At 48.0% G+C, this 24,976-nt stretch overlaps 7 protein-coding genes across 7 annotated transcripts; 6 read left to right on the top strand and 1 right to left on the bottom strand.

Annotated features, from left to right (window-relative positions):
* The first annotated feature begins 1,046 nt into the window (after positions 1-1,046).
* N7473_003359 (class I adenylate-forming enzyme family protein) lies at positions 1,047-4,919 on the top strand. Its single transcript, XM_057149299.1, has 2 exons — positions 1,047-2,557; positions 2,650-4,919. Exons 1-2 carry the CDS (start codon positions 1,079-1,081, stop codon positions 4,696-4,698), a joined length of 3,528 nt encoding a protein of 1,175 aa, XP_057012953.1. The 5' UTR covers positions 1,047-1,078; the 3' UTR covers positions 4,699-4,919.
* A 1,524-nt stretch (positions 4,920-6,443) lies between these two features.
* On the top strand, positions 6,444-10,118 carry N7473_003358 (Nonribosomal peptide synthetases (NRPS); the record flags this gene model as incomplete). Its single annotated transcript, XM_057149298.1, has 2 exons — positions 6,444-7,910; positions 7,968-10,118. 2 exons carry the CDS (start codon positions 6,444-6,446, stop codon positions 10,116-10,118), a joined length of 3,618 nt encoding a protein of 1,205 aa, XP_057012952.1.
* Positions 10,119-11,462: 1,344 nt separating this feature from the next.
* N7473_003357 (uncharacterized protein) lies at positions 11,463-12,574 on the top strand (the record flags this gene model as incomplete). The annotated part of the gene is made up of 2 exons (XM_057149297.1): positions 11,463-11,562; positions 11,634-12,574. The coding sequence occupies 2 exons, from the start codon at positions 11,463-11,465 to the stop codon at positions 12,572-12,574; spliced, it is 1,041 nt and encodes a 346-aa protein (XP_057012951.1).
* Positions 12,575-13,801: 1,227 nt separating this feature from the next.
* On the bottom strand, positions 13,802-15,677 carry N7473_003356 (uncharacterized protein; the record flags this gene model as incomplete). The annotated part of the gene is made up of 2 exons (XM_057149296.1): positions 13,802-15,047; positions 15,106-15,677. The coding sequence occupies 2 exons, from the start codon at positions 15,675-15,677 to the stop codon at positions 13,802-13,804; spliced, it is 1,818 nt and encodes a 605-aa protein (XP_057012950.1).
* Positions 15,678-18,383: 2,706 nt separating this feature from the next.
* Positions 18,384-20,803, top strand: N7473_003355 (uncharacterized protein; the record flags this gene model as incomplete). The annotated part of the gene is made up of 5 exons (XM_057149295.1): positions 18,384-18,617; positions 18,675-19,243; positions 19,312-19,574; positions 19,804-19,851; positions 20,709-20,803. The coding sequence occupies 5 exons, from the start codon at positions 18,384-18,386 to the stop codon at positions 20,801-20,803; spliced, it is 1,209 nt and encodes a 402-aa protein (XP_057012949.1).
* Positions 20,804-20,833: 30 nt separating this feature from the next.
* N7473_003354 (DUF890 domain protein) lies at positions 20,834-22,582 on the top strand (the record flags this gene model as incomplete). The annotated part of the gene is made up of 9 exons (XM_057149294.1): positions 20,834-20,913; positions 20,971-21,018; positions 21,076-21,151; positions 21,208-21,218; positions 21,274-21,372; positions 21,426-21,499; positions 21,553-21,682; positions 21,737-22,091; positions 22,154-22,582. The coding sequence occupies 9 exons, from the start codon at positions 20,834-20,836 to the stop codon at positions 22,580-22,582; spliced, it is 1,302 nt and encodes a 433-aa protein (XP_057012948.1).
* Positions 22,583-23,059: 477 nt separating this feature from the next.
* N7473_003353 (uncharacterized protein) lies at positions 23,060-24,559 on the top strand (the record flags this gene model as incomplete). The annotated part of the gene is made up of 1 exon (XM_057149293.1): positions 23,060-24,559. The coding sequence occupies one exon, from the start codon at positions 23,060-23,062 to the stop codon at positions 24,557-24,559; it is 1,500 nt and encodes a 499-aa protein (XP_057012947.1).
* Positions 24,560-24,976: the final 417 nt, after the last annotated feature.

The following is a 24,976-nucleotide window of genomic DNA, read 5'->3' as shown; positions in this document are numbered from 1 at the left end:
GAGTTTGACTATTTGTCGACGCGAATAAAAGAAAGCTGCTACTATAACAGGGATGAAGCAGGCAGATAGTGAAATCGAGAAAAAAACTTCCTCAAACAGAAGCGTAAAGTCGAAGTCGTGCGCGCAATTGTTGACCACCGGTCCAAACCGATCCTCGTCTGTAATGGAGCACATGTCGCGAGAGCATGGTCGCAGCTCGGATGCTGAGTGCATTCTGTCAAAGTGTCGCCAACCTGGCCAGTGGTTGCAAATGGTTAATTGAAAAAACTTTTTTCACCCGGCCATCGCGTCTGGATTACGGAGTACAGCTGAGCTGGTGTCTTCACCTTGTTTATCATACCCTTTATCAATTTTGACTTTCCATGCGACATAGCATCGACATAATAATCTGGACCTGCAGGTTATCCACCTCATCATGCAATTCAATATCGGTACGTAAGGAGTACGCTTTGAACTATGCCTTCAGCTCAAGAGGTTGCTCCACTTGGCTTCGGTTTAATCGGCAATTATAGTCTTGAAACGGGACCTTGCCGGTAATTACAGGTATCAACAGTCAATGCACTGCACCCTTCTGTGGCAATGAGCTTTACTTCGTGACAGCCGAACCACTTCACGCGAGCAGTGTCCAGTTCGGGGAAAGCATTATGAGCCACAGTGGATACTTGTTGATACAATAATTGTACAATGGGCTCTACTAGCCTGTGGGGGCCGTGACTGGATCTAAAAGTCAATCCGTTCATTTTTTTCGTACCGGTATTACATAGGAAAAACACTACTTGAAAATTACAAATGGTGTGCACCGCTTTCAAGGCGGATCTTCAGTTGGATTTCAGTTTGAGAAATTCGCTAGTTGAGCGCCTAGGTGGGAGATCTGTTGATTACCCACACGCCTCGTATACAGATACAACTAACAATGAGGGGGGGTTCGGGCATGTGGCGATCCTCCCAGGTGGAGAGACAGAATCGATAAGTGTGGTCGACAAAGAAATCCAAGGGCTATTAAAGAAGGGGCCACGAGAAGTCATGTCGCTAAGCTCCCAGATTGAAAGACGTACACATTCATGTGTGAGTGACTTCTATGCGTGCACCTGATTCAACAGCTATATTCACGGTCGGCATCATGCCCTACTTGAAATCTACCATGTCGAGGCCCCTGGCCGAAGACGCGGATTGCCGGCAGGAGGTACCCAAAGATGATGTAATTACGTTGCTAGATGAACTTGCAAGACAACACCCTCATCGCGATGCCGTGGTCTCGCAGCATCAAGGCCTCCTCGGCATTGGCACTGTTCGATGGTCCTTTGCTCAATTGCAAGAAGGCAGTATGAAACTGGCAGCGTGCATGGCTGCAGCCGGAATCGAGTGTGGTGCCCGAGTTGCTGCCTTTATGCTGAATGAGGTTGAATGGGCTCTTGCCTTCCTTGCAACGGTCAAATTGGGAGCCCAGTTCGTCCCTTTGGATCCCCGTGTACTTGCCCGGGAAGATGATGCGCGTTTCATCCTGGACAAAGTCCACGCGCGGCACATCTTCGTATCCAATAAGGATATGTCGAATGCGGTTGACAAGATTTTTGCCCAAAATCTTGATCAGCTGATGTTCAAGTGTGTCGTATCGGTTCCTAATGGCACTGATCTCGGGCCAGGATGGACCACCCTGCCACAGGTGATGGAAACTGTGCCCAAATCATCGCCCCCTAATGTGTCTCTGAATGCGAACGATGTCATCTTGTTGCTATGCACTAGCGGCACCACCTCTCGCCCCAAAGTCTGTCCTCACACATCGACCACCATCACGACTCCCGCACTTGCGTTGGCAGATCATTGGGATATCACGCCGGATCAAGCTCTTTGTCAACATCTACCTTCCTTCCATGTTTTTAGTGTGGTGATGACTTTGGCTTTCTGGCTTTCTGGGGCCACTGTGATCTTTCCCAGTCCCACATTCGATCCCGCAGCGTCTTTCGACGCGATCAGGTCCAATTCAAGAACCCACGTGCCATGTGTCCCGTCTATGGCGCAAGCCATGAAGGTCTATGCAGCATCCCAAGAGCATCTCTCGGCTGTTCCGTATCATATCATTCTCGGCGGAGCTTCTATCGCCCCAGAGGTGGTGGAGATATCCAGGTCCTTGGGAGCACAGCGAGTAACCGCCGGGTACGGTATGACTGAAGGGGTGGCAACACTAATTAACCCAATTCATTCCACTACCTCGTATATGACAGACGGTAATGTGTGCCTTGGGAGGGCTATCGCGGCCGCTAGAATGCGTATTTGCCGGCCCGGAAGCAGGGAAATCGTTCACCGCGGGGAGATTGGCGAGCTACATCAAGGAGGCCCTCCGATCATCTCAGGCTACTTAAATGCCAGCCCCAAGGACAATGACTGCTTATACAACACCGATGGTGTTGACTGGTGTGCCACCGGAGATCAGGGCTACATGGACGAACAGGGTCGAGTGTACTTGCTCGGAAGGTATAAGGATCTCATCATCCGTGGTGGGGAGAATATTTCTCCGACGAAGATCGAGTCTTGTTTGCTCAAGCTACCCCACATCTCGGTAAGGATTTTTCTCGAAAGACCACGTTTCCATGTTGTTTTGTTGATATACGGAAAACCGCCCATGAATGTACTAACCAACTCCGTTTTTAGGTCGCTTATGCTGTTGGCATCCCCGACCCCGTTGCAGGGGAGGTGCCCATTGCTATAGTCCAAAGTAAGGAGATCAATGTAATGTCAGCCTCTGACATCCAGTTCATGGTGGCTGCAGAACTAGGGCGCTCATTTGCCCCTACGATGGTTCTAGATCTGAGACATGATCTTGGCAAGGATAACTTTCCTACCACGACATCTGGAAAGATTCAGAAGTCAACTCTTCGAGAATGGGTCATCGAGCATCTCAATCAAGTGGCTATCAATGGACTGGAATCTGGTAATATCTTGTCTGAGCTGACAGCATGTTGGTCTGCCGTGTCTGGCCTTACCACAAAGGAGATTGACCCAGACCGGCCAATTCGCTCCTTCACCGACAGCACGATGATTATTCAGTTTCTTCATATTGCGAGTCAGAAAGGGTGGAAATTTACGTTCAAGTCTCTCACCATTCACAACACTATCCGCCAGCAGGCTCAGCTCATCGATGAAACAGATATGAAGCCCCGCCTGGATGTGGATGAACGTCTGTCCACACAGATGTCCGTCAAGGACGCTTACAAGGAGCCCATAATTGCTAAACTTCAAGAACTTGGCTTGACATGGGACGATGTGGAGACTGTTATTCCCATGACCGATTATGCCAGCAACTTTTCTCGCGATAAATCCAGACCGACCGCGTGGAACTTCCGTCTAAACTGGTCAGTGGAGAATTCTATGACTGAGCCACAGCTGCTCTCCGTTGTAGATTCCTGGTTCGCCCGACACCCCCTGCTGCGCTGCACTTCGATGGTATGCAACAACGATCTCGAGGTCTTCGTGGTCATGCGACATCATTCGCGATGGCTTAAACACCATATCATTCACGGCGGTGATGTCGAGGACATGGAAGCTGTGATCTGCTACCGACTCGGCGACCCCGACTACGACTATGTGAATGGTACAGGCCCACTCTTTAAGATTTCCATCGTCAAGGCCCAAACACCCGCTGCCTATGGTTTCGTGATGCATATCCATCATTGTCTGTATGATGCCTTGTCATTGATCCGATGGATCCAAGATTTGAAAGCCCTCTTGGACCAGAAAGGGGACTTTTCTCTGCAGTTTCATGATTATGAAGAATTCGCTACACAGTACTACGAATACCGTGGTTCCAAGTCTGCGAAAGAAGGAGTTGATTTCCAAGTCTCTCGACTAAGGGGCATCTCTTCTGTCCCCAATACCCTGTGGCCTCCAAATGTATCGATAAGCAAGGAAGCATCCTGTGATACTCAGGAACCTGCGGATCTGGCACTGAAATCTGTGGATAAGGCTTGTGGGCTGCAGGGGACCAATTGCTACATACGCCTACCCCAACTTGCGGCCATGCAGTCCCAATTCGCTATAACTGCACCCATAATAGCCATCACTGCATGTGCACTGGTAAATATCCGGCAAACCAAGGCAGCTGAAGCAGTTTTCACCAACCTTTTGTCTGGCAGAACCTGGCCGCTCGCCGACGACGCTCAAAATAGCCACCGAGGCAACATGTTAGAAGTTGACGGCCCAACCATGACCTATACTGTCAGCCGTATTCGGGTCCAAGAAGCGGAGACTGCTGTTCAACTTTTGCAACGTGTCCAGAATGAGCAAGATCAACTCACAATTTACGCGCACACTCCACTCAACCACATCCACCGGAACCTTAGAGAGCTAGACGGCGAGCAGGGTGCTGCAGACGTATCTTTCATAGATACCATCTATCGCCGACAGAGTTTCGATTGGCTTCTCGAACAGTACAGCGAAAAGGAGACCGATACAATGAAGCTCATTCACGATGATAGTCGGAGCAATCTGGGTTTTGTGTGGTTCCCTTTCCTCAGAGATGGTAACCTGCTACATTTGAACGTCACATACGACTATACCCTTCTTACACCCAGTGAAGTGCATCAAGTGACAGCTGAATTTATGTGCGCTGCTGCCTGGCTTTCGGATCCTGCCAACGCGCATAAATCTCTTTCAGAATGTCAATTTTCTGGATACGAGGTGGCGTATCAACTACCATCTTGATGATTATGCTCAAGCTGAAACATCGGGAAGGACATTTGAGCAATGTGCAGAGTGGAGCGAAGGCCCCTTGAAATGAAATATCGCGAAACGGCCTTTGTATCTGTGTATATATGTGGCCCGAGGTGAAGTCTTATCTTTTCTGCTTTTAACCCCGTGCGAGACTTTCGGAAATATTTAGGTATAGTCTTTTAATGCGAAAACAAAGAATGAAGAAAAGCGATAATAGTCAAGTTCTCCACTCTGTAAAGCAGCCATAGAGCGTGTCCCACCATGCACTGATTCTATTTACCATAACCTAAAGATAGACTCAAAAGACTTCAAGCATGACCGCACATTTAGTTACTTGGAACTAAAAGGTGTCATGACTGAAATGGAAGAAGGTTGAAAAGGCGTTCTCGTGTTGAAAACATCCAATTAATGGTCAAATACTCAGATACCTCACTAGACTAAAACTCAGGCATTAATTTTCTGATCAACACCCCATTGGATGGACATTAGATGACTTGAATTGGGTCTGTAGAACATTCGGCTACATAAGTTGGTGTCGACGTTATACAGTTCTTGACGCATGTCTTGGTTACAATCTGTTTATATACATCCCTAGCTATCGTGGAGTGAGCGAGTTGCGAAAGAGATTTTTTAGGGACATCAAATGATCTGCTTAGGCGCAAATTCCTCCCACAAAGACCTGGTAATCAAAGCCGATCAATCGAGCTACTTACCCCATCAACAAGACCACGCCAATATCAGATATCAACTAATGGTAATTGGTGGCTGCGTCGATACAATATTTCCAGTGTGGCGTGCGTATTTGTCCTTGCAAGTTGTTGGGAAAAGAAGCAAATATCACCGATAGCGCATTCGGAAAGTTTCGTGGCCAGGCCGTCAATGTTTATGGGGGTGTATTACAATTCTGCAAGAACGAGCTCGGAGATTATTTCCGTGTATCGGAAAAGCTTACAGGATTCCGGGATGATCGTTGGTCGCTCCACCATCCGCGCGCGAGCAATTGAGGGTATTAATGCGTGTCGATCTGCAAGGCGGTATTTTACTATTAAGGGAAAGTAAACCATATCGCGGACTCTTCGTGTATCTCCGTGTGGGAAATCGGGTCAGAGCTCATGATTCCCTGTACACTACTTGAAGGTGCCTCTGAGACACTTTGGAAAATACGGTACTTTTCATAGTTCGGCAGCCAATCTTCCTGGTTAGTACCCGCAATACTTTTGTCATTGCGTTCGTGGTTCCGCCGATCTGACTTTACGTACCAAGATCTGATTTCTTGGAGTAATATGTAACCAATAAATTTTTTGACGACTCTGAGAATGGGTCGATCCGGCATTTTGAGGGGCTCAGCTGGACTATTGGGCCTTAGGTGGAGGAAGTGAGTCTGCACTATTCGCGGCTATCAGTCCACATCCATAACAGATCCGCGGCCCATTGCTACCCACTCATAAGTGGGTTAGTGAGTAGTGATTTCTGACTTTACGCTAACTTGTAAGTCTCCGCTGTACGAAGTAAGGAGCCGTAGGTATTATTTTAAATCCTGCTTGTAATGGATTGATTTGTACTGAGTAATGCCACGATGTTGGCAGCCCAGATACTGGACACAAAACACGTGGAAAATAGGAGTGAAACCCGAGGTCGAGTTGACAAGAATCAGGAGAGTAGTGGAGAGGGCCATTTAGAGAGTTTTATAACCTTGTCCGTTTTGCCTTCTGAGAACTGTACAAGATCACTACAACATGGGAATTCCCTCTCAATCACGACCTGGCCTCGCTGAGACGGAGGACACGGGATTTGAAGCACCTACTGGGAATCTGAGCTCTTTGTTATATCAGGCCGCCGAAAAATACCGCGATCATGAAGCGGTCATTTCACTTCATCAGTGGGAACTTCCTGGCCATTCTGACAAGACAACGGAGATTGTAGAGCCACGGAACCAACATTTAACATACGGAGAACTGCACCTCGAGAGCTTGAGATTGGCTGAAGCACTTTCATCTCAAGGTGTGACCAGAGGAAGCTCTGTAGTTACAGTGCTCTTCAATCAAATCGAATGGTGCCTGGCGTTCTGGGCGACAATGCACCTTGGATGTCGATTTGTACCTTTGGATCCGCGCACTGTCGCACAGACGGAAGAAGCTCTCTACCTTCTGTGGCAAGCAAATGCAGATGTCCTACTCGTGGCCTCTGGTTCCTTGGCTGCTCAAGTTGATGAAATCCTGCAAAAACAACAGAAACGGGACATCTTGCGATGTGTTTTATCCAAAGGCCCAACCGGGCAGCTCCCGGAGGGCTGGCGCATGATGATGGAGGCAATGCAAAGCTCCCCAGAGAGCACAAATTGGTGCCCAGGCTCTGCTGTCAGTCCCCAAGATACTGCAGTGATACTGTTCAGCAGCGGAACGACGTCACGCCCCAAGGCGTGCGCTCAAACATCCGTCAATCTGAGCGCACCGGCGGTCCAGTTGGGGAAAGCCTTCAAAATGGCCCCAGGACACAATATATGTCAACACCTCCCAAGCTTTCATATCTTTGGTATCGCCTTCAGTCTGGGTGCCTGGCTGGCTGGTGCTACTGTCGTGTTCCCCAGCCCCAGCTTCGATGCCGCCGCTAGCATTCGTGCCATTCAGCAGGGCACGACTGTTCATGCGCCATGTGTTCCAATAATGGTCCAGGCAATTGCTGAACATCCATCCACGCCCACGACAGGCTTCACGACTTTGGAGTCCATCACACTGGGCGGTGCGCCATCCTTTCCTAGAATTATTGAAATATGCAAAGGCCTGACACCAAAAAGACTTTGCGTTGGGTATGGACTGACTGAAGGTGTTGTCACATTGATGAACTTGAAAAGTATCAATGATTGGGAACTTGGCGGTGCAGGAGACATTTCCTCAGGTCGGGTGTGTTCCGGGTCCAAAATCAGGATTTGCGAACCAGGAAAACGGCTGCCTATCGAGTGCGGCCAACTTGGTGAGCTTCATCAAGGAGGTCTACCTGTCTTCAATGGCTACATGGGCATAAAGAGTGATGCATGCTATCAAGAATGTGGTGTCAACTGGGTAGCAACTGGGGACCAGGCCTATATGGATGAAGAGGGGTATGTCTATATTTTCGGAAGATACAAAGACATCATTATTCGAGGGGGAGAGAATATTTCGCCCGCAAAAATTGAGAATTGCCTGTGCAAAGCTGAAGGAGTGAACGTGAGTGCCAAAAAGCCCGGTCATTTATGTGAATGATTGCTAATTGAGCTTGAAAAGGCATATGTCATTGGAGTGCCGGATGAACTTGCCGGCGAAGTCCCCGTTGCTGTGGTCCAGCAAACTGGAACGTCGATTTTATCTGGAAACGAGCTCAAAGCGATGGCACTGTTTGAGCTGACCCCTAGATTTGCCCCTACCTTGGTGCTCGATGTTCAAAGAGATCTTGCCCAAGACACGTTTCCCACCACCACAACTGGAAAAGTGCAAAAGTCGGTCCTTCGAGAATGGGTGATGAACTATCTCGAGTTCACTGAGAAGATTACCACGGAAGATGAGCCGTCTCAGCAGACACTTGAGTCACAAGTGGCATCAATCTGGGCACATTGCTCCGGTCAGAAGCCTTCCGACGTTGATTTCGATGCCTCAATCCATACAATTGCCGACAGCATGGTTCTCATCCAGTTTACGAGTCAGATCCGGAAAAGACTGCAAAAAAATATTAGCATGACCGACCTTGTGAAGATCAATACCGTCACAAAGATATCGAACTTCCTTGCACACAAGCCTCTGCTCGCTGATTGCACAACAAGCCCAAGAGCTCATCTCCATCATGAAGCAGTTGTTTCAAACATGAAACTTCCCCAGGGACAGAAGGAGGGGATGGAATTGACCAAGAGTCAAGCAGCTTTGCATCTAGCACCGCTGGGCTTCCAGTGGGATGATGTGGAGGATATGCTTCCAGTTTCCGACTGCATGAAGTTCATGACTGAAGGTGGAAGGAAAACCTCTTGGAACCACCGGCACTCTTTGGTAGTCCGATCTTGCTCAAGTACTGAGGTACTCGCCGTCTTGAGAATGTGGATCAAGCGGAATCCCATGCTTCGAACGACACACATCGCCTGCAACAAGGATTTACATCTCTACATCGTCATGCGTCCAAGTGATAGGTGGTTAGACAGGCAGATTGCCACTGGCAGCAGCTTGACGACCATTCAGGAAATTACCACCTACCGTTTGAATGATTCAACATACGATCATGTCCAGCTCTCTGGCCCTTTGCTCAAATGCACAGTCTTGCCAATCAACAATAGCAACGCTACTGGCGTGGTTTTGCACATGCATCACGTCATGTTCGATGGAATGGTGATGCATCGATGGTACCAAGACTTGAACCAATTGCTTCGGGGTAAGCATCTGCCATCTGCTCTGTACTCCTTCCACGATTTTGCTTTGCTGTACCAAACGTATCGAGCAAGCATAGAAGCCGAGCAGGCGGTGGACTTCCATGTAAGACAGCTACGAGGATTGGGTTCGATGCAGAAAAGTTTCTGGCCCAAGCAACGGGCCCCACGATGGTTTAAAGGCGACGACCAGGACTGGTGCCATGAGGACGGTTCGGCATCTCAACCTGGAGAGCGTGTACCTTTAGATGGTGACCACAGCTGCGGGACCATGGGCCTCTTTCATAAGATTCACTTGCCATTTATTCGTGCCTTAAAGTCAAACTGGGAGATATCCCCGCCCATGGTGGCCAAGGCTGCATGCGCACTCCTCAATATTCACAAAACCGGAGCAGAGGAGGCTGTCTTCGTGAGTGATGAGTCAGGCCGATCGTGGCCCTCCACTGGAGATGATTCTACCTTGGCTCCGCCGACTGCAAGCCCGTTGGACATTGGTGGCCCAACTTTCCAGAAGACAATTAATCGAGTCCGCATACAACCCGGCGAGACAACATTGCAGTTCCTAAGGCGCATGCAAGAGAAGCAGCGAGATATTGATCGCTACTGCCACGCTCCTCTAGGTGCTATTTGCCGATCGCTGGAACAAGACACAGTGCACGGGGCTGCAGATGTGGCTGCAGTCCGTGATATTCTTCGGCGTCAACTTTTTGACTGGCTACCCACGCCTCTATCAAACGAGGATGTTGGAACAGAATCCACACCTTCGGCAGAGATGCTCGAAGTCTTGAGTCGGTCTGATCTGGGCTTGGTCTGGTTTCCAACGCTTCTCCCTGGTGATCAGCTTCTCTTAGAAGTCTCATGGGATGATGCTCAATTGAAAGCAAGTGAAGTAGACCAATCCATAGAGGAATTCTTGTGTGCGATGGCATGGATCTCAAACCCAGCTAACTTTAATAAACCTGTGACTCATTGCGAGTTTAATGGTCACAAGGTTTGGGCGGCTCGTGAGAGAAACTTCCATCGATGAGGAGATCCAGACAGCTTCTGTCTTAGTATATACCATGTAACATGTACCTCACAATATCAGTATACACTACCTAGTCCTTCAAATTTATCTCAATCTAATTATTTTCTGCATTTGCATGTTATATCGTACAGACCTCGCTGTTGGCGGAATCTTCTCATCAAACCAATCAAGTTACATGTTAAATAGTTTGATCGGTCGCGTGACCTCAACAGATAATGAGCACCATGATACTGCAATAATTGCTCCCCTGGTTGAGATGGGGAGAAAAATGAGAGACGAGCGACTAAACCCCATGGGCAATAAAATATGCAAACTATGTCTTGCGAATTTAATCATCACCGAGGCGCTATAATACAAGTGCAAAATGTGGCCAATCAAAAAAGTCTCGGCTAGCGACCTTAAGTGGCATACGTGGTTCTCTTGGTCAAATGTGTTGTTTTCGGTATAATTGTCCTCGGAGGCTACAGGAGAGGTTCCGTGGCAAACTTGGCGCAATGCGCGGTAACATCAATGCTACATGGCGCGATCATGAACGCTAGTGTAATGATAGACAGCCTCCATCTCCAAGCAGTGTCCAAAAGCGACTTAGGGGTTCTGTAACCCAAATCCACGTCACACTACGCGCCAGGCCATGTATTTCTTGCCATCCAATATAAAATCCACACAGCTATCGTGTTGTTGGGCTGTAGGGGTCATGAATGAATTGACCGAGACCTGTAAGGTTGGAAATTGTGATCGTCACGACTATTCTATACGCCAAGTTGGTACATATGTGCCCTCAACTTCAAATGAGAGCTATGGATTATCAGAGAAGTGCGCTCGAATGCGTTCGCCAGCTTCGTGGAAATAACATAAACTTCATCCCTCCTCGGTAAGCCTCACACATGCGAACATGCACAATTATTTCTTATATTATTTACTCGCAATTGCTTGGGTATTGGAATTGCGGAGTGAATTTGTGTTTCGATTGATCGTGCTCAGCAAGCTTGCCACGACGGGTCCATTCGCCCTAGACTTTGTGTGGCTAATTATTGACCCACCGTTCTTGAAAATAAATCTTCTCTCGTTTGTACAGTATGTACGACGTACTGTAACACAAATTACCTAGATTTAATTGTAATAATGGGGATTTTGGTCAACTAGAGAGCGGATCCAAGAAAGGTCATTCACTCAGCTGAGCACGATCAACATCCATTGCCCGTAGGTTTTTCCATTGGTATTAGAAACTTGGCCATGATCTGCACGTCTGACGGTTGAGAAGATAAACGAAACTTCGAACTGTCCGAAATGATGGGCTACATATAGGATAGCAGCATTACTAGGGACTACTCTCCGGTCGCGGCTATGCTATCTACTTCCTGGCCATCAACAAACCCTCAGTCCAAGGATATGGATTCTAAAACGCCTTACGGCGCGAAGAAATTCCGAGTTCTGATGCTTCATGGTGATATTATGACCAGATCTATTTTTGAATGATTTGTTCTTGTTACTAACAACAAGGATATTGTTTTACAGGCTTCGCGAGTAATAGAACCGAACTTCGTGCAAAGTCAAGTCCAATATCCCAACGCATCAACGATCTGGTTACTCCTGAGATTATCGCCGATTTTCCTGGGGGCATTGAGTTCTTATACCCTAATGCGCCCATAGCCCTCGAACCCCCACTGGGATTCGATGCAGACTTCGCCGAGGAGAAAGATGAATGGAACCTGCATTACGCCATAAATGGAGTGGAAGAATCAGATTCAACAGCCATGGGTTGGTGGTACGGCCGGGATACTGTGAGCAGATACAAGGGCATTGAGGACTCGCTTTCATTTCTGGCAAGATATATTCACGGACGACCGATTCATGGGATCATCGGGTTTTCACAGGGTGCTTGCATCTCGGGAATGATCTGCTCTCTCCTCGAAAGCAGGAATGATCCGGAGAAGGCTGCCGCCATTCGGCTACAAAACTTACCTCTGGACGAGTATTTGCGCTTGCCAGGTCAAGAGCCCTTGAGGTTCTTCATTGGTATCGGAGGCTATCGGGGAACATTGCAGTATTATGGAAGCTTGTACTCGTCTCTGATAAACACACCAAGCTGTCATGCACTAGCCAGCATGGACTTCATCGTGGAAAGATTCCAAACCATGAATTTGACGGAGTGTTTCAGTTCCTCCGAGATCGTTCAGTTCTATGGCTGTCACTTTGTTCCTAGGGACCGCGGGACTGTGGAGTCTCTAGCGCGCTTTGCACTAAGGAACGCGCGTGAGGGATCTCCTTCGTCTCTCTTCCCATCTGTTGCTCGTACATGGAGCCAATCCGACAGTGACGAGACTCAGAGTTCTACGTGGGGACCAGATCAATCCTTGAGGATTCACCTGGTCTGGAGAGAACTGAGAAAACCCAGAGTTGTCCGAGGCCGGGTGATACGGTTCAATTCACGCCGGTCGGCCTCCACTTGTACCTAGTTGTCAATCGCCGGCGACTTCATCGATTATACGAGTTATGTGCTCACTGTTATTGAGCTACCATTAATTCCCGTAATTCTGCTAGCCGACCAAACATTATTAAATAAAATTATCAAACATCATTATAAGATTCAAGCACAAGAGAAAGGGAAAAGGAAAGCACGAGGGAAAATGGCCCTCTCGTACCAGGGTTGGACGTCACGACCGATGAGTATTGACTATCGATGGTCCCTCATGTCCGTACCATCAACTCCAAAATTGACGATCTTGTTGTTTTCACAGAGTACACACTTGACATACTATCTCAAGGCCAGGACTTCTGACTGCCCGACGACTACCCGTCGAGACACGAGCACTTGTTCCCTTGATGTTGCAGTGTGCTCCTTTGTGCAGCTCGGAGATGCTCCTGAAGCTTATCCTTACGACCAAACGTCCTGTCACGTTGAACATGGGGACATCCGTAACCGGCCCCTTACAAATATTACATATTTTGCGGATGTGAATCCTAAGGCTCTTCACGGCGCCGGTCCAACCGGGAAAACAAAAACGTAGCCAATCTAATTCACTTCTAATTGGTGAAGTACCTCATATGTGCAGCTATGGGAGAACTCTTCACTTGTGTTTATTTGCGTTGGAGCGAGGCATTCGTTCCTGTACCTCATCGTTGGCCAGGATCTACGTCCTAAGGAGAGGAGATAGCCAAGACCAGACCAGACGGTTATCGTGGCCACGGTGAATCTATCTTCCGTAATCAAGCCCCAATCAGGATCAGTCCAGTCCCCCGAAAAAGCAAACAGAGGGCTTGGGACTCAAGCGAAGGACGGCGGGAGAGAGGGAAAGTTTAACCGAGGGGCCACGTGAGCGCTTCAGGGGCTGAAGACGACGTCCCAACGAATGACAAAAAACAAGGAACAAAAACATACAACAGCCAGGATTCGCATGTGGTCACCCACCATACTACTAACTGGCCGGCGTGTGGCTTAAGTACGGCTGAGCGGACGGGAAGCCCTGTTCTCCACACCCTATGGTCGTATGTACTAGAAAACGCAGCAGAATGACATATCACCTTGCGTAAAGAAAATGTCATCTTGTGGCTGAGGGTTGAGTGCGCAATGGACAGGATTAAAAGAGATTCATGCGTATGGAATGAAAGCATTGATAATTAAGTCCATGGAAATCGATTGCAAAAAAAAAAAATTTGCACCCATGCCAACCCACCACATCCAATCAATTTGGACGCCAGCTCTGAAACACCCAACCCCCTTCCGTTTCCTTTGCAACCCCAATCCGCGGTCCTTGCTCACCATACCTCTCCTCAAACATATCCTCTACCTCCTCCACAGGCTTTGCCCTATTTACTTCGAACAGTGCCGCTACTAATGCGGGAATACTCAGACGCGCCTGTACCTCTCCTGTATTGCCCCGATTTGCTATCAGAGCTACAATGGCGAGTATAATGCCTAGCAACACAAGCAGCAGATTCGTGGCAATCAGGGCAAACAGTGGCGCTTTGGGAACGCGTGCAACAAGAATCTGTTCTCGCACTTGAGACGCCAAAGCGATACGGGGCTCGAATGCGCCGGATGCGACTGCCAAGGCGGTTTGACTATATGCTAGTGCGAACTGATCTGCGATTTCTTGTGCAGAATTGCTTAGCCCTGCGATGCTAGCGGCCTGAATGAGGTTTGGGTTCCCGACGTTTGTATGGCGCTGTGTGCCTTGCACGATAAGCGTTGTTGAACGGTTGGAGTTGCTAGACCTCCAATTCTTGATAGTGCCGTTGACTGAAGAGTATTCGACGTCGTAAACGGTGGACATGCAGCGCAGTGCCACGATAGTAGCACCGCCGTGTCCACCGGACAGAACCTCCGGATCGTTCTGCAGGGTTAACGGGCGTGGATTGCGCATATTCGCTAGGATCATGGCGGAGTAGTAGTAGGGGTTGTCAATCAAGGTTGTATCGGTGTTATTGTTAGATCCCGTGGAGTCTGTGAAGTAGGCCATGGTGACGGAGTTGGACGCGCCTACGGCTGTGTTGACGGTCCCCTGGAACGCAAATGGGCATTTGTAGGGTGTGCCAACTCCGGGGACATTATTGGGGTCTGTGCACTGGGAAGTAACTGGAGAACATTGCGAATGTATAGCGTATGTTGAGACGGTGTAGTCGAGAAGCGATAGGCGAGGTGTTGCCGGGCTCGCGACGTATGCGTACTGATCTTGACCCACAGATAACACAGGGACTGTCATTGTATCTGAAATGTTGGAGAGAACTTTCATCGGATCGACGTTAAGTAGGACATCGCCTGAGGCAGGGTTGTTGAGGTTACAGCTGAGGAGTCTGCTGTCTACGTTTGTGCAATTCTCGTACATGCCGAATCCAAGACCCGAGGCGTCAGAGTTTGCGTACGGCTGGATGAAGTTGACGGTTTTGGTACTGAAGTGAAGCCAAGTATCGGTGGCAATGACAAGAGTGCTACTTCCTTGTTAAACTAGCAACTCAATAGTGTTTCTAGAGACTGAAAAACACGCACCTTAAGACAATACCGAGGGTCAATACGGTCGTCACACTCTTTATCGCACTCCCTTGGCGCTGGCGCTTTCCTCTCCAGCCATATGAATACATCAACCAGCTCCAAAGGGCAGAAAATGAGCCGCTCGAGATCATGCGGACAATTAACGAGAGCTGGAACGGTGTTGGTAGCTGCGCCACGTCATGTTTTTCCGAGGCCGTCAGCAGACCCCTCGCGACAGGGTAGGACACCAGGGCGACGCCGAAGCCAACCAATATTGGAGCGATAGTGCTAGACCATGAAGCAACGGTGGTGAGTGTGGTTGCACTTATCCGGACAAAATAGACGTTTGGATTATTCTGGTCGGAGTCAAATGCTAGATCACTAGAGACAAAGTCGTTTTGTTTGATGTGATAATGAAAGACCAAGCCGAGCAGAACACCGGAGAAGATCAACATTGGTAATGTCATAACAGCGAACGCGATGAGAATCTCCTGGATGCGCCCCTGCATTTTCTTTGTTCCTCTATCGGGAGCCACAGGGACAGCTGAGTATACTCTTCTCTTGTCCATATCTTTGGAGGTGACCATCATGGTGTGAGTAAGAAGTGTAAAGTCTAATGATAGTAGTTCTGGACACCATTTAATGGTGACGACGGGTATTTGTGTAAAAATTGTTGACAAGGCTGCAGCTGAGAAACACGAGGTGCTCGCCAAATCTTGTCGTGAGATTAAACGCCACGCAGACGCCACTAGAGCCCAGCCCATAGAGCTCCCACGTCTAAAAACTCCACAAATGATGCATTTACTGTAATCTAACAATCAGGGCTACAGGACCCTGCAGATCATGAGGTGGCTTGACTGCGTGACCATGACTGGAGGCAAACTATCCCGGAAAGCCTGCCATCCTGAATACGTCGCATAGGTTGGCGTTAGAATTGATCTGGTGGCAGGATGCAAGACATAGATATTACTTGACTATCCGCCGAGTCAGTTGAGTCAATTCTCACAATAATGATAGAATGAAAATAGGGATTGTCGAAAAGTGTCAAGAATACATGCGCTGTGCATCCTGGCAGTCTGGCAAAACTCCTTTTTTCCTTACACTATAGGTAGGATAAGGTTTGTTTTTGTTTAAGCTACTGAGAGGTGCGGATAAGCGATTGGCTCTACACTCTAATTCCCAGCCACCGTGGCGGCCATATGGGTTGATTTTTGCCGAACTCTAGTCATAACGAGTCGGAATACTGCTTAGTGGGTGATCTGGGTAAGATTCCCGACCTGTTCTCACCCACATTCACCCCGCCTTGCCTTTTGTCACCCCTGTCTCCAGACATCCTCACCCATATCCGTTTCCCGGTATGGGTGCGCCGGAAGGTAAGGATTTCACCCCTGCTCACTCTAGGATCAAATTTGACCGCATTTTCAATCCTAGGGCGCACTAAGAGTTGACATTACACTATGTGGGTTACCTACCGCTGAGCGGACGAGAAGCCCCGTTCTCCACACCCTATGGCCTGTGCTTGGATCCTTTCGAAGAAGCATAACGAAATTCAAAATCTATTTGTGCTGAGATACGGCCGTATAAACAAGCCACCAAACTTACGTACAGAACCACGTTAGGTTTCTGTCAATACTTTTTACTTATGATCGAAGGCCCAGCAGCCAGACAGCTTTGCAATCTGGCTATCAATCAGAGGTTCTGTTTACCCTAGAAGCTGTAACTCTATGATGGCCTTGGCTGGTCAATAGTTTCTCACCTCTGGCCATTGGCGCTCCGATGCAAAGCGTCAATCTAGCTGTTGAACTACCACTGGCTAATCTGTATCTTTAAGCCCTCCCGTCTAACCTCCCTCCCGCCCCACTTCCAAGACACCCACTTCTCCTCGCCATGTTAAATGACGACCGAGGATATGTCCCAAAATGGGGCGAGTTGCCCGTTGAGCAATACATGATGGCCCGTTTCCCTTACAAATTACTTTGCGCAGAAAGATCACTGATATTTCGCAGAGATACTGGGACTTTACATCGGCAGAGTCCCCTAATCAACAGCGCCTCCGGCTCATCCGACAATTTACTGATCTGGATGAGATACCCCGCGAAGGAGATCGAAGTGATCCTTCGTCCCTGGCGGTCGGGCGAACTACGCCAGAAAGCATGGCAAATATTGGAATCTGGTAACACTGTACCCATCTTTCTTCGGACGCAGTATAAATCCGGGGATGACGAGAAGATGGAGGAGTGGGTCAATGCATCTCAGGAATTGATAACCAAGCCTGGTGGGCGTGTCTAAACGATGCAACTCTCTTCAACTTTGGCGTCGACTGGCAGCGCGTATACATCATGCCCGAGGCTGCAGTGCCGGGTACAAGCGATATCCATAACGACAGATTGTGGAGATGTCACGAACACATTTTAAGACCTCCGTCAGCATGACAAAGTAGAAAGAGTCCGGTCGGTGGAGGGATGATCCGCATCGCTTTATTGAAGTCGAGGCTGTCGACCTCCTCCGCACAATGACAGCGATGTACATTCTTGTGGCAGATTCGAAGGCCTTCGAGGCCGGCGGCCAGTTGCGTCTGCTTTATGTGGATGGTCAGCGGAATATTATTGGGAGACCCGCGTCGAGGCCGATGCCCAGACGATCACGGATGTCATCATGGACTGGGACAAGTTGGATCTGTCCCCAGAATTGTGGGAGGAAGGGATTATTGGAGATAGATACCGCGTTACGGGGATTTAGGGAAGGAGTCATACCAATTGAGCGAGGCTGATCTGGCGAATGTTTGATTTGCGTATAACTAGTTGAGCAAGAACATACTTCCGGACTGGATCAGAACAGAGGTCATCGCTTTTCATCATACCCTCGAGAGGAGTTTTCTTTGAGTAGATGATCATGTCTCAATGATTCCTCCTCATATCTGACATGGAGGCCTTAATCAGCGCGGTCTACCCGACGTGATTTCCATCGCTCCTGTTTCCGACATAAGGAGCTATACCTGGTACTATAACCCTACACGAAAGCCACCTAAAGTCCTTCATCCCCAGAATCATTAGACATGATAACTTGGTTGCTAGTCTCGGATATCGTATACATACCAAAAGTGGGTTTGTTCCGGGCCGTTATCGGATGCCTGATTGGACCTTTTCAAAACAAAACCTTACGATACAGATGAAATTCCTCTGTACTCTCTGTGCTCGCATATGGGTTTTGTAAATGAGCCACCAAAGCCACAAAACCAGTCCAATTTTCTCCAAGCTTTTGCCTTAATATCGAAAACCCAACAGTCACACAGAATTATGACAACAATTCACTGGCCCGGGGGCATTCCCCGCGAGATCAAACCTCATCCCGAAACAGATCTATCTCAGGACGAGCTTGAAGAAGAAGTCAAAGGCTGGCTACTTTTTGTTCAAGAAAACTGGGTTCCACGCGACCGGGCCAATATCAGCGACGACGACAAGGAGTACGAACTACGCCAGCGCCGAGCCCTAGTTCAAAATTGGGCTTCCGAGTCGCAAGATTTTCGTGATGTTAGACCAATCCATTATCTTCAAGCATTCGTTTAGCAGAAGTTGATGCCATTCTAGTCGTTCCAAGATCGTGCCCCAGGCAATGGGCTTGAGTACCCCCCTGAGGCGTTGAAACACGTTTACGATACCCAGCAACCTTGTGAAACGAGGCATGTTATTTCCGTCGCATCTATTGATGAGACACATCCAGAGAATCGGGCGCGATGGGTCAAGCTCGCAATTCTCTTTTATCGTTACGATATTGAATCGGGACACTGTCTCCCTTTCGATATTGTTACACCTACAGCAGCGGTTCTGAACCCAGAAACCACAAGTACCTGTTCCGCTGAAGATTTTCTTCCCTGGTATTGTCTTGAGAATGCCTTCTTTCCTGCTATTTATATGACCCGCACTGGAACGGTACTCTACCGTCCTCATGAACGATACTTTATGATAGTTGATCAGGAGGGTTTGAAAACCGGCCGTTTCGCGGTCGTCAAATTTAACAGTGATGGAACTATCAAGGACTCAGCTCCACTGCGCCCATTCAATATGTATCATTTCGTGAACGACCTGTTTATACATGGGAGAGCAGACGTCCAACAGGTACGGGAAAGACCTGGCGGTCATGGATATCAGAATCAACCGTACGTTTCGCTTTACACCTTGCACTGTTTATCTCACTATACGTTTCTATCATATACTAACGGAGCAGCGGAAATAGAATGAATATGGATCTACCTATCGTGGATATCCTAGTATCAGTGGCTGAACCAAATGGCCCACCCTCGCCGCATACCGTATACTGCGATCGTGAACAATTTGAACAGGATATTGAATTCTATGCGCCTGGATATCTGGCTCTTGAAGCGGCTGGAAAAGGAGGGGAGTATGATTTGAGCTGCCTGACTGAGCCCGACAAGATTCCGTTTGATAGGAAGCCAGTGTATCAGAGAATGATGGAAGATCTGATGGCTGGTAGACGTCCTCCAATGTGAAGGTATTCTATCGTTCATCGATTTCCTCCCATTCGTAGACTCAAGACTCTTTCTTAGGGCTCTAACAACTTAAAGGCAATCGGTGATATAAGTAGATAGCAAAGGTGAGGTAGCGACTCTTCTTTTGTTATACCAACTTGATTAAGACGGTGCGGATTAGAATATGATTGAGTGATCATGTACCTACGAATATACGAATAATGGCCCAGCGCCATTTGCATTCTTGATCAAGATCTTGGCCGAGATGGATCCAGCCGGTACGTTTATAGAAAACGGTCTTGCGAGGATCCCCCTCAACTCGCTCAACCTGTTACTTCAGACTCGAGCACACAGTGCGCAATTTTCCAGCCCACAAATTTCTGACCATTACTTTTTCGAAGATTTTGAGTTAGCAAAAGGGTTTCAAGGAATCATAGATTTCCCTATTCTCTTCAATTAGTCGTAGGATCTTGAAGTGGACATTGACTACATCTTCGAACTCTCGCTTAGCTATATTCTCGGGGACGACTGCACCCAATACCTCCTGAGATTTATTCGACATTGTCATGGACGTATAATGTCAAGTATTCCAACTCACTGCAGTGGAAATTATCAAACACAATGGCTGAAAAGCCCTATCTCCTACGCGATTGCAGCCTTCTAATGGTTTTGGCACTGTTTTGAATGTGGGTGAATTCAGCCAGTAGATTTTCGCCCCTGTCTATTTTTGCCTCTGTTGATTTTTAGGTAGGTACCACCTATCAAATGAATGAGTGTCATTTCCAGAGAGTAACAATGTCTTCAGAGATGGAAACTTGATTGGCACTATATATACAATGTTAGAGTCCGTACTTTCCATGGAGGACACGGGGGATCGCGCCTTGGCATGTATGGATCTGAGTCGTAGTCTTGATTGAAAAAAACCGAGCTTTAATCTAATTTTTGGAAACAAATAATGCATCTATAATCTGTCTTTGTTTTAGACTCTCTTGACGGCGGGTGTGGTGATGACGTTGTAGAGTGGCTTCAAAGTTGATGCCTTAGGCAGAAACCTAAGTCTTCTCGGATCACCACCGAGACCCACGACATACAACTGCACTTCTGCAACCACTCCTCGGTAGACTTCTCCTCACAGCGAGTCCAGCGATTCTTTTCGTCTCATTCAAGCAGAAAGTGTTGCTGAATGAAGAGAGCGATCCAAGTTTTGATGCGGATCTGCGATTTCTATAAGATTCTAGTCTAACGTATTGCCTCGATTTCATGGAACGCGCCCGGAGTCTTTACAAGAATGACATCGATTTTGCAGCTCTCGCGTTGCAATCGCGAGACTTTGCCAAGCAGTATGTGAGGCTCGCCAGTCGGCGCAAAAAAGGCTCAGATCTAACAATATTATGTAGTTTGAGATTCAATGGGCAGCTGGATTTTCACGATGAAGCGGCGGTCAGGTGAGTTTGGATGTGAATCCACAGCAACCCAAGACCGCGACACGCTAACGACTGCAGACAATTGACCATCAGTTTGTTAGAGCATGACTTTGGGCTCAAGGTCGAGCTTCCCAATGATCGGCTTTGTCCTCCAGTGAGTCCTCATTTTATCTTCTCAGACCAACAGGCTGAGGCTGACTGGTTTTACAGGTGCCAAACAGGTATGTAAACAGCTCTCTGAGAACAAATTTGGGACCTCCAATTCTGACGATACAGACTGAATTACATTATCTGGGTACAAGACCTCCTTGACTCAACAGCTGGGACAGTCAAAGATTCCTATGACCCGGACCGAGAAGTCGTCGGACTTGATGTGTAGGTCTCCACCAAATTCGAGACCCCTCAGTCCTGAGACTAACGATGTACAGTGGAACGGGATGCTGTAGCATTTATCCCCTGCTGGGCTGCAAAACTCGCACAAACTGGAAATTTATCGCTACCGGTATGTCAGCCTTCGTTGAACATCTTTACAATGACCAATCTAACGGATCCCAGATATCGACGAGCAGAATGCGCGCACCGCGAAAGAGAATGTCGTCCTAAACGAGCTCGAGTCACGCATCCAAATCGTCAAGACTGACCCAGAAGGCCCTTTGTTCCCTCTTGACGAATTCGACCACAAAACGTGAGTGTCTTCATGTTCTCCAAAATATCTCGACACTAACACCGGTCAACCTAGCCTCGACTTCACCATGTGCAACCCTCCATTCTACACATCACAAGAAGAGATGTTGAGTTCAGCAGAGACAAAATCACACGTCCCATTTTCAGCGTGCACCGGAGCAGCAGTGGAAATGATCGCGCCCGGCGGCGAAGTAGAGTTCGTCACTTGCATGATCAATGAGAGCTTACACCTACGAGACCGGATTCAGTGGTACACATCAATGCTTGGGAAACTCAGTAGCGTGACCACACTTGTTGAGCTACTTATCAAGCACAATAATTACAACTACGCGGTAACCGAGTTTGTCCAAGGCAGCAAAACGAAGCGGTGGGCTGTGGCGTGGTCTTGGGGGAATCGGCGACCTGCGATGGTAAGACACCTACCTACACGCATCCTTCGCATTTAGTGACAATATATGCTAATGAATCGCAGTCAGTGGCACGGAATATCCCGGGGGTTCCGAAACATTTGCTTCCTTTCCCAGCTGATTTCAGCTTCACGCTTCCCACTGAGACGAATATCGATACTGCTATCAGCACAATGAACGCTGAACTTAAGTCAATCCCCTGGTACTGGGAATGGAACAAGAGCATCAGTGCCGGTGTGGGATTTGCATCTGAAAATGTGTGGTCGAGACAGGCTCGAAGGAAGATGAAGCTTGCAGCACAAGCAGGGACTGGGCATATGGATGATATCCCGCAAGAAGTTGCGCTGGGTGTTCGGGTCCAACTAAAGCTACACCAAGGGAAGGAGCCAGAGCCGAAAGAAGTCCAAGTATTGATTCGTTGGATCCAAGGGACAGACAGCGTGCTTTTCGAGAGCTTTTGTGGTATGGTGAAGCGGAAGATGGAAGGTAAATGAGAAATCAGGATGTTTTCTCTATTATGCCGCTACCGGTGCTTCTCGAAAATTCGTGTTTTGATGATAATTTACATACAAGATGTGCTCGTCGAAGAACTTGCGGCTTAATTGGTGTCGAAGGAGGTGTCGGCATGCAATTAACTCCGTTTCTGAGCGTTACAACTTCCGACATCAGGTATTGATTATGTATTACAATAGCTCTAATCCGAACGTGAACCACAACCCCCCTCTTCAAGGAAGGGTAGGCTGTACGCTTTCCTAGGCCTAATCACTAGCACATAACTCCCGTATCCGCTCGCGGCAGGCGGGGGTGTAATACTGTAACTAGCTGGTAATCTCGGATACAGTACGCCGGTGGAGACACTAGTATTGTAGCCTCCTGCCCTGACCTGAACTGCATTTTATCATCTCTTCCCTCTCATTTTCGCTGTCTTCTTCATCATTATATGGAGAGAACACTCACCTATCTAGCGGACAATGAACCTCCCAACCAAAGACACTCCGCATCTACTTATCAGCTTCCTGCTCACTGCCACCATCAGCAACATCATCAAACCCAGCGGACGGCAAACCTTCATTGAAGATGTCAAACACAATATCCTGTCATTCTCCCCGTTTCGATCTCTGAGAATGGTCTCGAGTTTCGTCATTTATTTGCTCCACTTGCGACTCTTGAACATCGCCGAGATAAAAACCGGCTTAAAACTTGTCTCTCACGTCGAATTTTCATCAGACTCGTCTGACCTTCGACGCGGGGTCTGGCCGCGTTTTGCGCGACGCGTTTTCCTCATTGGGGTAACACTGTCACTATACGCGATACTGCTAGCGTCGAGCAGTTATCAATGGCTCCATGTCGTCATGGCATTGTTCGTCGCTGAACCTGTGCTGGCCGAATTATTATGGCTCTACAGAGACTCTTCACATGATGGTTTTCTCGTTCAGAGAGGCTGGCCTCGCTGTACTATGCTTGTTTCCGCAGCTGATTATCGCGTCCATGACCATGCCGATAACCCAGCGAAAGAGAATGTGACTGGGCAAGACAAAGACAATAGAGACCTTGCACAGCCTTCTCTTCTGAAAGATAATCTCTGCGACCGCATACAGCAGCTCTGGTCCAAAAACTCCGATCCAGATATTCATTTTGTCGCGTCTTCCTTGAATCCAGAGCTTGATTCGAAGCTCGAAAGGATTCTCTCCCTGAATATCCGTCCAGCCAAGTGGACGTGTGGGCACTGGCGCTGTCTTGTCTACATTATATCCCGTATCGCGCTGCGTATCATGTCGCTCGCTTGGTACATCGAGCAAGCGTTGATCACCCGGCTACTTCACACCGACATACACCCAGTGATGCTCCAACTTTCTCAGAAGATCCTGAAGGACAATGTACTTGGAGGTCTTCTCACATATGCATACCAAATATCTTGCGTGTTAACTCCAATCTTCTCGGCCCATTTTTTCTCCAGGTTGCTATTTATCCTGCTGTATAAACAACAACGGATCAGACAAGCTTCCCAAGACTTTGCCAGATTTGCTCCGATCACCTATAAAGGAATGCAAGTGTTCGGGCAACTCTTCATGCCGAACATTCTGGGCTTTGTCTTGGCTCGAACTATTTCCTCCCAGTGTATATTGCTGACAGGGGAAAAGCTCTCATATGCCCTTGAGATCCCGCTGATTATTATCATTTACATCACGGGGTATCGGCTTCTCTTTAGTGTGCCTCACACTTCTACAAAACGTGAGCCCTGCTATGATTCTATATCCTCGCTGGAGCCGAATTCAGCTTCCAAGAGCGAGACCCAAGGGATCGCAAATTCGGCAGCTTCGGTGTCACCTCAGACGAGTTTTGATGACAAGATGAAAGCTCCCCCAGGTGGATCTGAGTATCCTCGTGTTGCTGCCAGCTCTTGCTTTCAGATATTCCGATTAGCGATTTCGGTTCCGACTGTGGCTTTTTGGATTTTTAATCATTGTTAGAGCAATGCATCTTTGGTGACATGCCAAAATTTGATCATGGCAGTTTAAAAATAACAGCATACCACTCACTTTTTCTTAACATTTTTGGTTTTGTAGAGAGCGAACCATAGGGAGAAGAATCGGCAGAGACGCGACATTCGGATGCAGGAAGGAACACCTGCTAGGACTGACACCTGAACTTTAATGCTATGAGGAAAGACGGCCGAGGCAATGAGCCATTCTCCCATGACCCGAGAAAGATTTTCAGATGCTGCGCATAAGTAACTAGGAAAACGGTTAACTTTAGGTATTTTGCTTCATGATCCCCCTCAGGCCACAGAAAGTCAAGGTCAACCCTCCTGTCTATTGCCTCTTGCTATTTCAAGTCATCATAAACATAAAATCTATTTTCATCAAAGGCTGGATATACAAGCATGT

Source organism: Penicillium subrubescens (assembly GCF_028828155.1).
Source record: "Penicillium subrubescens strain IBT 31985 chromosome Unknown utg000002l_segment0_segment0, whole genome shotgun sequence".
Lineage (NCBI taxonomy): Eukaryota > Fungi > Ascomycota > Eurotiomycetes > Eurotiales > Aspergillaceae > Penicillium > Penicillium subrubescens.
This window is presented reverse-complemented; position numbering and strand designations above follow the sequence as displayed.